The sequence below is a fragment of the Emydura macquarii genome, unplaced genomic scaffold (assembly GCF_026122565.2).
Source record: "Emydura macquarii macquarii isolate MOO-44397 ecotype Brisbane River unplaced genomic scaffold, CSIRO-AGI_Emac_v2 contig_1146, whole genome shotgun sequence".
In the NCBI taxonomy this organism is placed as follows: domain Eukaryota; kingdom Metazoa; phylum Chordata; order Testudines; family Chelidae; genus Emydura; species Emydura macquarii.
This window is the reverse complement of record NW_027131283.1, coordinates 5,776,377-5,789,000: the sequence shown is the minus strand read 5'-3', so window position 1 is coordinate 5,789,000 and position 12,624 is coordinate 5,776,377. Positions and strand designations below refer to the sequence as shown.

Here is a 12,624-nt window from a genome sequence, read left to right as displayed (position 1 = left end):
GTATAGCTTTTTTGGAAACTGAATTTTTCACTGGATTCTCAAACTTTGATGTGTGAACTCAGGGTCATATTGAGCAGAAATTATGTAAAAACTTTTGTTCTCCAGCTGAGCTATTGCATATAGGTTGGTCACACACCGCCAGATCTGTAAAGATCTGCTGTAGAGATCTCTTGGATGGTGACGTTTCATGACCCTTCTCTCTTTACCCTTTCTCTCTATGGAGTGTTATAGCAGAGCAGCTGTTCTGCTATAGTTAAGGTTGATAGTTACTTACTATTTGAAAGTTGACTGTTCTAAGTACTGTAGTCTAAAATACCTGTGCATTAACTAATTAGATGGAAGATTAAAGATACTGGTAAGAAGCTAGGGAAATGTAATCATGACTCATACTCCTTTCCCTTTTCCTGAACAATGAGACTGAATGTGATTAAAGGAAGAACATCATTGGATGATTTGGTCAAGGGGTTAACTGTAACACTGCCCCCCAGTGTGAGCTGCTCATAACATTTTCAGATTCTCAACTATTTTGGTGCAGATCTAGGGAATATGGGCATCAGAGCAGTCAGGGAGGGAGTGGAACAGTGCAGGCGATAGTGCAAGTATTGGGATAGAACAGTGTGAGGGCTTTGCCCTTAGCTGTGCCAGAGCACATCCCTACTGAGCAACCAGCACATCCGTAGACAATAAACCTTATTAGTCTAAGAGATCATCCAAACACTGGTTTTGAAAACCCAGTTTCAGTGACACGGGTTTGAACAAAGAACTGGGTTCCAAAAATGTAGCTTTCTATGATCCCTTAACAAACATGGGATCACCATCAAAGGGACCATTTGATCTCAAGGAGTTCAAAAGTTCTGTCTCAGTAGAACCGGAAGGAGGGAAATTGGGCATTGTTGGATGGAAAGCACTGTCCACACCTATTACTAGGTTTAGCTAATTTAAAGCTTTAATAAGAAAATTTTTGGATAATTAATTAAGCATGAAGCAATTAGATCAGGATAGGATCAATTACCTCCTATGGTATGTCTTTGCTGACGGCGGCAAATTCGGCACCGTCAGATCGATTCTTCGGGATCAGTTGAGTGGAAGTGGAGACCCGCTCAATCAACCTGGAAATCGATTTAATAAATCCACCCCCGGAAAAAGAATAACGCTGCGTCGATGGGAGGGAATTTCCCATCGGCACAGTGTAGTGGGGATGCCACGCTCATTGGAATTTAGGAAGTCGACGGGAGATACCACAAAATTTGACGTAAGTGTAGACCAGGCCCTAGTCTTGGGGGCCATAGGTGGTAGGCTTTCTGTCATCATTGCGTCCATGCTGGTCCAGTCCAGTGTAAGTCTTGTGTTGCTCCACCCCACATCCTCTTTATTAAACACACGTCCTTTATACCTTGTTTCGTAACATTGCACAGGTGCAAATTATTAAAAATGTTTCAACTATAAACATTTCATTTAAAATATATTTTCTAATATCTTTTTACGTATTCTACTAAAACTCCAATTGGTACCTACTTGTCTATTTTTTTAAGCATTGCTTTCATTTATTCATTATCTCTTACAACAGTTAGCTTATTGTTACTTACTGCTTTTTGTGGCCTTGGAGTTGCTGGTTAGTTCTGCCCAGTCAGTGTTTATCCTTCCTAGTCTGTCTTGCTAGTAAATTACACATTCTTTGGTTCACTTCATGCTGTTATCTACACATACAGAGAATCCATTGTAGATAAGACACAAAGCAACTTTCTGATTTTTTTAACCTTTGAAAGCTGTCAAGTCACATACAGAAAGCAGAAAAATTCTCTTCACACTTTCTTATAACACTCTTAAGCATATAGTATCTACTTCTCTAACGTTATTTAATATACATTTGTCTAACATAATTCATTGTACATTTCTTTATAGCACCTTCTCTTCCAGTGACATACTTGGGAGGAATATCTGTGACCTCCTCCTCCACTCCCACCAAACTCCCCTACAAATACCCCCTTCACCCAAAAATTTCTGCTGCACCAGGCTCAGTGGCTCCCCTTCCCTCTACTGCTTCCTGATCAATGGAAGGAACCCAGAATTCCCCTCCATCCCCATGCTTTCATCAGTGGGAAAGAGACATCAGGGTCACCCTTCCCTTCAATGCTGCTTCTTCTAGGGGAGAAATGGAGGCCATAGCAGTGTAGGAGAGTGTGGGGAGGAAAGGAACATGGTCAGAGTTGTGCAGTGTGGGATGTAGGGGAGCATCAGCTCTGCCTCCCACAACCATACCCCCATACCACTGCTGTCCTCCTCCCCCCATTAAAACATACCCCACTGATGCCACGTTGATGGCTGCACTGTTCCTTCATCGTCTACCTAACTCCTCAACTTTTGGGGCCCATGTCGATGCTCACTCCTCCATTGGGAGTGAGGGAAGGGAGGATTGGGCTGTGCTGGATAGACTGGGAGATGAGAGATGAGGAGATGATTTGTGGGCAGAGAAGTCTTTAACATGCAGACAATGTCTAATGTGTCCTGTATAATCATTTCCAAGGAGCCAATGGCTGTGGAGTAGAAGGTGCTGAGAGGTTATAGGGAATTAGCTGGCCAAAAACTTGAATTCAGACCGAAGGTTACCCAGTGATGCCTAGTGCCCTTTCAGAACATCAAGTTAGCTATGCTCAAACCTCTGAAAACCAGGAAATGGAGTTACGACACACCCTACCTCCATAGCACAACCTTAACTCTGCCCTCTTCAAGTGATGCCCCAACACATCAATAGCACACACTAATACCCTACTCTTACAGTTGCTACAAACACAGTGGATACAGACCAGACTGGGTACAGAGCACAAAACAAAACAGGTTATAGCCAGGCATAGCGAGCAGGAGCTTCCTACACTCAAACACTGAGCCTGCACAAATCACCAGTTGCTAAATTTTACCTCCCATTACCATTGCCAGGAGTATTCCTTTTGAGACATTGCTTTCACTTACCCCTCTCACTGTGCAGAAGAGATCACAGTCATGCATGCCACTGGACTGCTGAGAATCCCCGTGACGCGAAGACCCGTGTGCACTGCTATTGACACAACTGACAGAACATAACATTGGTGTATTTGATCCCTCAGGATACACATGCACCTCTCCTCATATCAGTTACAAGTATTCCAACTCCAACTAATCCCTCCATCATGCAGTACAGCTACATCTAACACACTGAATGAAGCTGGAGTGTGTGAAGATAAATGCTGCAAATCAAATCTGAAGTACAGTGCAAACAATGACACCTCATAGTCCTTCGTGTGTTACTTATGGCACTACCTTTACTGAACAATTCCCAGTTGTTATTGCCAGCTCAAGGGGAAGAGTTAAGGTTATATTGTGGGGGCAAGTATCTTAACTCTATACGGTTTTTAGATGTTTGAGTGTGGCTGAAAGCAGCATTCTGAAATGTCATGAGTCAGCTCTGAGCAAACTTAACTCTGCTTTAACAAACTTCTTGGGTTGCTAATCAGTCTTGTTTGCTAGGACTGTATTTTCATTTTATACATATTCCTAAATAAATAATTCTCTTCTGTTCCCTAAGTCTTGGATCCAGAAACTGCACAGATTGTGGCTTTGGCATTTTTAGGTAGAATTCTGCCCTGGTATTCCAGCTCCATGAGCATACAGGTTCCTTGGCATGTCTGCACATGTACCATCTGTTAAAAGGCATTTTGCCCTCTTGCATGGTAGCTTGCCAGCTTCAAGCAAGCATACGCTATCGAGTCCAACCAATAATCAGTTTAGAAAGAGAATAGGAAAGTGACACCTCTCCTGCTGGACTGTCCTCTGAGACAAACAATACTAAATTAGGATTGCATGTTTAATTACAAAGAGTTGTATCTGTTGACCCCGGTGAATGTTATAGCAATGAACGTGTCTGATTTTTTTCCTGTTACCATTATTATCAATAATTGTTTCTAATACCAACTTTGTGGCATAAGTCATGTCCTAACTACTATACCTCTTGCTCAACTGTATCTTAGAATGTAAGGGAAAGAGATACAACATGTAACAGGTCACAGTGGTAATTGGTCACATCCATAAATATATTAACACAGTATTACAATGCAATACTTAAAATATTCATTGGAGTAGGGATTGGAACCCAGAACTTGGTGCTCACAGGTGAGTGCCCTTAACTCTTAAGGCTATAGAGTTATTCTCTTGCTTTCTAGCCCATTCAATATTTAACTATTTCATACAAGGTAGAACAGCTTCAACTGAAGCTACTGAGAGAGAACCATCCCTAGAGCTCAGTGATTAGGGCATTCTCCTGGGAGGTGGGAGACCCGAGACCCAAGTCCCTGTTCCACATCAGATAGAGTGGGGATTTGAACCTGGGACTTCCACATCCCAGGAGAGCTCTCTAACCACTAGGCTGTAGGTCATAAGGGGGATCCTTTTGGGTTTTGTGAATGGTGTCTGTCAATCTAGGCTGAAAAATCGAAATTTTTTGATGAAATTATATTTCATTTAATAAATGTCAAAATGAACTGTTTTGACATTTCCTACATTTTTCTTGACTGAAACAGTCCATTGAAATTGACACAAATTCGCAAAATAGTTTGGTTGATTCAAATCTGCATTTGTCAATGAATAATTTTGGATGAAAAAATTTGCCCAGCTCTACAGTGTTTACTTCACCACTCATAATGCATATGTGGCTTGTGCTTTAGTTCTCTATTGCTGCATAGCAGCCACTGACTCTCATACACGTAAATGCAAATTTCTTCTGCATAGGATCCTTCTTCACTATTGAAAATTATTCAAAAATAGTAATTTGATTTTTAATTTTAATAATTCACATAATTAAATAATTTAATAATTAAAATTCAAGATCAATCTGTTCTTGATAGCCACATGTGACAACATGCTCATAGGAAACTTAATAAAAAATTAATATTTTTTAAACTTAGTCACAAAATCTATACCTTTAAAAATCAGTTTACGGATAAGTTCATGCATGTCCTGTAAGTGACTGACCCACTAAACACTGGAAGCAGTGCTACTACCGAGTGGAGATTGATATACTGTAAAAATGGAAAATTAATATGTCAAGTTAATTTCATGCTCCCCTCACCTAGAGCTGATCAATGCAAATTAGATTTTGTGCTAATCAGCCTGAGCTGTTCACTGGTATGATAGGAATCCAGGATTTTTATTGGTAGTAGTAAAAAAATATATATCATGCTGTTTGTCCAATGTGTATATTTTAGTGGAATTTTTCTGATTTACTAATCTTACAGTTAGTCACTGTAAAAAGTAAAAGATAATAACTTGTGGTCTACTGTTTTTCATAATTTAAATTTGTTTAATTCATTGATTACTGTGCTATCCTGTTGGCTTCTGAAATATTCACAAGCAAAAACAGGAATTTAAAATACTAGTTGAGGTTGAAAGTGTATTTCAATGAAATCCAGACATCCTTTCACATTCTACACATCATTAATAAAAGATGTCTTCCACCTGTGGAATTTAAAGGTGGTCCAGTGTTGTTGCTAGAGGTTCCAAAACTAAGCTCCGCCCTTCAACTCGGACCACCAGACGCGTTCCTTCAAAGCTGTAGAAACACTCCAGCAACCATTTATCAGCATTGAAACAATTTTAGATAACATATTAATTAACCTTAAGGCAAAAATATGTCTCTCTCTAGAGAGAGAGGTTTGAATTTGTTGCAAACTGTTTTGTGGCCATTTACCAGAATACCAAGGTGGGTTGAATGGGGAGAGAAGTTGCTGTCAGAAAGCTGGCATTTTAGTTTCCCCTACCATTTTGTCTTATAACTTTAAGATTATAGGCCTAACTCTGTTTTCTTCAGCATAGCACCTCTCGAGTGGGCTGCCTAGGCTCCCACCGAGTAGCTGAGAAGCTCTGCAAGTATCGAGCCTAGTCCAAGGGATGCTATTCAAGGAAGCTTTTTGGCAACCTCAAGATGAGCTAGGCCTTGCTGCCACAATCTGTCAGTGCTCACTCTGCCAGGTGTAGGCCTTGAGATGGTGAGCTTATACCCTGCTGTCTCAAGCTGCTGACTCTCCCTCAGTCAGGGCATGGAGTTGTGTGTCAAACAGGCATGCTGAGATTTTGGACCTTGCCTGACTGCCTGAAGCTGCAATCCCATCATGGGAAGGCTCTACCAGGAGATGAGGGTTCCCAAGTAGAAGAAAGACTGCCTCACAGCCTGCTGAGGGGCAAATCTTGCAAACCCCAGAGACTGTGTCCTAACATGGCAAAAGCAAACATCCCCTTTGTTAGGGAGCCTTTCATATTGTTAATGAGCAGTTGGGGTAAAAATCAAGGTTTAAACCCTTTCTCCTTTGCCTTCCTACCCTAAGGGTGGGTTTTTCTGGGGCTTTGCTTCTACACAGAAGCTCTTTGACAGTGCTCTGTGTCAGGCTGTCTGCCTCTTTCCCACCTGCAGCATGTCTGGACATGCAGGGAAGCCTGTTACTCCTGGGAAGGCTGGCCTCAGGCTACAGTGTAATGAGAACTGTGCCTGTCTGTCTTCAGCTTATGGACCTTCACTCTGCCGGGGACAGATCTCGCAGCAGCAGAATAAGGATTGTGCCTGTCTGGTTTTCAGCCCATAGATCCTACCGTGCCAGTGAAAGGGGCCCAGAGTTTGAAGAATTGGAAGGGGTCATTCTCTTCAGCCCTCTTCCTCCCCATAGGTTGTCTGTCTGTTAAAATATAAGGAATACTTCAGGCAGTTGGTTCCCTGGATGGACTCCATTCCCTATGCAGTTGCATCATCATGGGATTACAGGGAGGCAAGTGAGAGATCCCAATGTACTGAGTAAAGCCCTAGGAGAGGTATGGGGTCTCTCCTAAGGTACTCAGATGCGTGCTAGCCAGCCTGAGAAGGCACCCTTTCAGGCTCCTTTGGCTGTCTAGCAGGCTACCTCCACAATCAAGATATTTATACCAGTATGCATCCTTAATTGAGTGGTTCTCAAAGATGAGTAGGTTGCCACCCCTGGCCTGTAAATAGCCAATGGAAGTACCCTACATGCACTATCTTCTCCCCACCCTCTGATACTTATGATACCCCAATGGTCTAGGATTCTTGGAATGGGATAGCTACATGTCTTGCAGTTGCATGGGTGTAATTTGTAAAATCAAAATGACTGAGAACTTAAAAATTGGACAATAGCAGATTGCAAATCCCAGTGCTGATTGAACATGGTGATAATTCGGAACAAAAAGAGCTCACAGCTATGCCCATAGCTGTTTCATCTCTTCCCCTTGACTGTAAGCTTCAGAGTGACAATCCTGGAATCTTAATATTCTACTATACTAATTAAAACTCTGCTTATCCTTCTCCACTACTCACATCTGTGATTCATTGCTTGCTACTTTCCATTTGTGACGAATAAGGATTGAAGCTGTGCAGCAGAATGAAAAACCTGTTAGTTTTCTTTCTGCTAGCAACTTCTTTTTCTCATGTAGCCCAGGGGTTCTCAACCTTTTTCTTTCTGAGGCCCCCACTGTGGCACTGTTTTGAGCAGGGGTTCCTAGGCAATCCTACAATACCTCTAGCATTTGAAATCACAGGATTTAGCCTTAACTTCCCTGAAGGTTCACTTGGCAGCTAGCTATATGCTATCATATTAAGGACAAACGTATCTCCTTTCACCTCCCAGCTTCTTGAAGGGCATAACTAAAGCCTTTCCTGCAATTAAAGAGCTTCCACACTCTTAGGACCTGAACCTTGTCCCTCAGACCAGGAAGGGCAAGAACCTGAAGAGCTGTTCTAGTCTATATTTAACTAGAACTCTTCCTCCTCCTGATGGGAGGCACTGCTTCCTATTCTCCCACAAGTGAGAATGCTCAAAGGCCTTCAAAGAAGAGAGGTTACTTAATAGTAACTGTTGCTCTTTGAGAGGCGCCTCTAGGCATTCACACTACCCACCCACCTGCCCTCTACCTTGGTGTCCTATTCTACATCAGAACTCAACGGTATAGGAAGAAGGCATTGATGTGGTCATGGGGTACACTCCTTTATATAGGATAAGGCAAAGATGTCACCCTCACGTGAGATTCCTCACATGCCCCCCAATGGACATGACTTTTCAAGAGAGTGTCGCAGCTCCATGCCAAAGGTGCTGTATCCCACAAGCGTGAATATGCAGAGGCAACTGTTGAGGACCAACCAGTACCGGTAAGGCTGTGTCTACCCTACAGCAGCACATCCATGGCACTGCAGATGTGCCTCATGGTGCCATAGACCAGATGATTCTGTACATTGATGGAAGGGTGTTTCCATTGATGTAGTTAATCCACCTCTCCAAGAGGCAGTAGGTAGGTTGACAGAAGAATTCTTCTGTCTATCTACCTGCATTTATACTAGGGTTTAGGTCAACCTGACTGTGGCACTCAAGGTTTGAAAATTTTAATAGCCCTGAGCAAAGTAGCTAAGTCAGTCTAATTTTAAAGTATCAACCAGGCTGAGTAACCTCTTCCCCTTTGATGTGCTGTAAATTTTTAACTCTTATAAATGTAAGAATAAACTACATTGTACTGCATCATAATACATCATTATGGTATACCAGACCTATAAAATGTTACCTCTACTTTCAAGTTTTTCATGCTGTTTTTTTAACAGGAAAAACAAGAATGGTGGTGGCTGTATATTGCAGATCGGAAGGATCAGACGTTAGTATCTATGCCATATCATGTGTGTACACTAAAAGACAGAGAAGAGGTAAAGTATTTGTAGATTGTTGTGTAAAACGCTTAATTTTAAATATGTATAAAATACTTTGAAGTGATGTTTATGAAATAGTATAATTATAGATCCTATTCTGAATTGTAATGCTGTCTTTCTATATCTGTTTTTCTTTAAGTAGAGATAGAGGCAAACTATATCAAGTCTTTCTGACTGATAAAAGTAGGCAAGGATCTTGTATTACTGTAAAATCCCATGGAAGAGGAATAACTTTTAGGCAGTTTTATTCTGGCTTCATCTTTTTCCAATATTATGAGGTTGGAAAAGGTGAGGCTGATAAGGAGGAACTGTGATTGATTCTGGCATGAAAAGTTGATGGAGACCAGGATTCATGTGCACAGATGGCTTTTAAATAAAATTTGTTTAAACTTAGGACAGCTAATATTTATAACTTCTCTGTAAAACAGAGATTACTAATTCACCAATCTTAGCAGTTGCTTTTGGATGTTGACATTCCGCTATGTTATGTTGTTGTTCTGTGGAGAAATTTAAAGTTGGAAGGCTATAGTGTTCTAAAATAAAACTGTTACATGAAAGAATTGGTGTAATACAAATTACTTAATTCCATCTGGATGGTTTTCAGTATTGGACAGCAAGGAGGTTACAGTGTTGGGGCTGAACTGATTTCTAAGCACAGAAAAGGGCATGTGGTTGTTTTGTTACTTTGTTATAGTATATGGGTTAATTTAATAATGATTGACGTCATGATAAAGCATTTTGAAACTGAAGTCTTTTGTTTTTTTCATTGCTTACATCAGTTCATCCTGCAGATTTCACAGACCTTTGTTCTTTCAACTAGATTTTTTTTATTACTGGAAATAAAACTTATTACTTCTGTCGGTTGAGATTTTTCTAGTTTGTTTACTACCAGAGGCAAAGCTTGGTATTGAGTGAAAAAATAATTCAAGTTAAGCAGTTACATGCAGTTCAGATCCCCCTGTTTTTACTCTTATCACTTTATCTTTTTGTTTTTCTGGGACTTGTGAGCAAATTGCCACTGCCCCAGAAATATCTACTTGTCACATGGCAATTTGTGACCATTGCTTTTTAGTTCTTAAAAGTAGAATTGTACAATTTCTTTCATTATTTAAAATTCCATTAATTGAATGTTTAATCCTTTCACTCTGCATACAAGAAATAAGTGCTGCATTTTTACTTATTAACTGTAATGCTAATTAAGCTGCAGTATTGTATAGCAGTAGTGATAAGGGACATGAAATACTTTCCAGAGACTAGCTATTTAATCTCTAATTTTACTATCCTGAAACTTAAAAAAAAAAAAAAAAAAAAAAGTAGTGTCATTTTGCCAGGGCTACATAAAGTATAAATACGATGTAGTGATAAAATTCATCCTTTGCTCCAACTGTTGTGTTTAGATATCCCCTCTCTTTGGTGCCCAGTTGTGGCTATTTTAGCACATAACTTCTGCATGTATTTTACTATATTTTGGGTTGTGGACAAAGCGGCAGCCTTAAGGAACTTCACTCAAAATCAATCACAGTATTATTTTGTGATTTGTACTGCATGTTAAAGTACAGATGTCAGTTATATGTTGTTCACATACACATCCATAGGGTCTGTTCAAATAAAAAACGCTTGGAATTAATTGTGTTTTTTAGGTAGAACTGAAGTTTCCTGCACCAGGCAAACCTGGAAACTACCAATACACGGTTTATTTAAGATCAGATTCATTTATGGGTTTGGACCAGATTAAACCATTGAAGGTAATATTTAACACTAGTAGATTTCTTGCTGAAAATGATCTAGTACAGATGTTAATGTGAACATAGCTAGGCAGAAGTGAGGCAGCATGAAAACACTGTCTTTCAGCTTTAGATTCAACAGTTTTAAGACTAAGATTTCAAATCTGAACAATACTATAAATCACTTGCCTGCTTGAGGAGTGCTAGTATAGACTCTTTAACCCTTAAAACAAGATTATGAATCAGTCAGTTTTTTTTCAGGAAATACCAGTAATATGGTCACAAACAACAATTTCATTGTATTAGTCACCCAGTCTCAAATAAAGGTGTATATGTATTTAAATATACAGGGGTGCTTTTGTCTTTGGGTGTTTGCTCCACAATTCAGATAGTTAAGAATATTCTTTTTCAAAATGTAGACAGAAAATTAATGAGAAATTCTAACATGCTGCACTCTCAAAACAACTTGTTTATAATCTTATGAGGTATAAGAAGCATATGATCATTTTTCATGCTTTTCTGATTGGTGTGTTGTATCTCTTTCAATCACTTTTTTCTTCTCTCTCTCTGTCTCTCTGCCCAACCACTCTGTACAGCTGGAAGTTCATGAAGCTAAACCAGTGCCAGAAAATCATCCACAATGGGATGCAGCAATAGAGGGTGATGAGGACCAGGAAGACAGTGAGGGCTTTGACGATAGCTTTGAGGAAGAAGAGGAGGAGGAAGAGGATGATGATTAAACAGTACTATTAATTAACTACAACATTTGCGCACACTGCAAACTTTTGGTCTAACTGTGGAACTGTACAATAAACAAGAAAACACAGTGCAGAAACAATGAGAAGGCTGAGTTTAGTTTCTCTTTACCAAGTATGAGTGCATTATATAACTTCTCAGTGAACTCAAACAAATGTGTTACTATTGTTACAACCTGGAAGATGCTTATGGCTTGTTACAACCATTAAGTGCAGGATGGTGCATTTATTTCAATTGAAAATAAAAGCTTTTTATTATAAATGTCCAAAAGTGTGGGCTATGTATTGTCTGATCAATTTAGGGTCCAATAAAATTAAAGGTACTGATAGCTGGAGCAACTTTTAAATCATTTTTTTCTGCATTAGGAATTTATTTTAGAAAACGTTTAGGTATGTTTTACATCTCAAGTCTCTGTTGATTGAAATAACATCTGCTCAAGTTTCAATCTTGGTCAGCTCTGTGATATCCATTTGATATTTTGCAGTGATCCAGCTCAAATCACAGCTTTAAATCTTCTGTTTTTCTTATCTTAGGCATCACATGTTGGCATCATACCTCTGGGACTACTGCCTTTTCTTCATTGTCCAGAATTATCATGCAGATTTTAAACATTTTTTGACAAGGTCGTAAGATGTTATTAATGGCTTAAAACATTTTTAAGCCTGTACTACAGCAGATCAGTGCAGGATCTGATTCTTTTGATAAATCTATATGTCTAAAAATGATTGTGGAACCATATGTTACACAAAGTTGGTGGCTTATATGTAATATCTTTTGTAAAATCTTCACTCTAAAAATTGAAATACATTCTTAACTCTTATCTACCTGACACTGTCAGAAAACTTTTAAGGAAAAAACACAGTGTGCAAAGGAGGCATGTTTTGTATCAGTTTTGAATTCCTCACAATAAACTGGACAAAATTTGATGACTCTTTGCATTTGTAATAGTGTGCATCCCTTTCCTTTTTACCCCTTCCCCAGGGTCGAACAGGGTCATTAACATGGAAACACACATTTTATTTTCCAAGCAAATATTGACTTAAGGAGTGGGGAACCCTACATGGCTGTTGAGGTAGCGGGTATTTCTGCGTAGCTCAAGCAAAGTGCTTATAGATAGATTCTCCCTTTTTCACCCCAGTGTAACCTGTAAAGATACTAGCTGTAAAAATGTGATTACAAATGTCAACCATGTAAAAAGAGATGTTTTTCTATTACTAAGTATTGAAGAATTACAGGATTGCAATATCCTAACATATATTGTGACAAATACAAGTTTGTCCTACAAGGAAATTTCCACCCTATGGGAGCCACCCAAAGGCCATAATAGCTGCTCACTAATTTGTGACCTTGTTTATTAAAAAAGGTTGTCACTTTAATTGCAAATTTACATTGATATACTCTTTGTAATTGCAATAGTTTCAA

At 39.5% G+C, this 12,624-nt stretch overlaps 1 protein-coding gene across 1 annotated transcript in view; it reads left to right on the top strand.

Annotated features, from left to right (window-relative positions):
• Positions 1-12,155, top strand: part of SEC63 (SEC63 homolog, protein translocation regulator) — a 130,222-nt gene extending 118,067 nt beyond the window's left edge. Inside the window, exons 19-21 of the mRNA XM_067546560.1 lie at positions 8,621-8,719; positions 10,363-10,467; positions 11,043-12,155. Coding sequence (XP_067402661.1) covers positions 8,621-8,719; positions 10,363-10,467; positions 11,043-11,186 — 348 coding nt within the window. The 3' untranslated portion in view covers positions 11,187-12,155. The remainder of the gene's footprint in view (positions 1-8,620; positions 8,720-10,362; positions 10,468-11,042) is intronic.
• Positions 12,156-12,624: the final 469 nt, after the last annotated feature.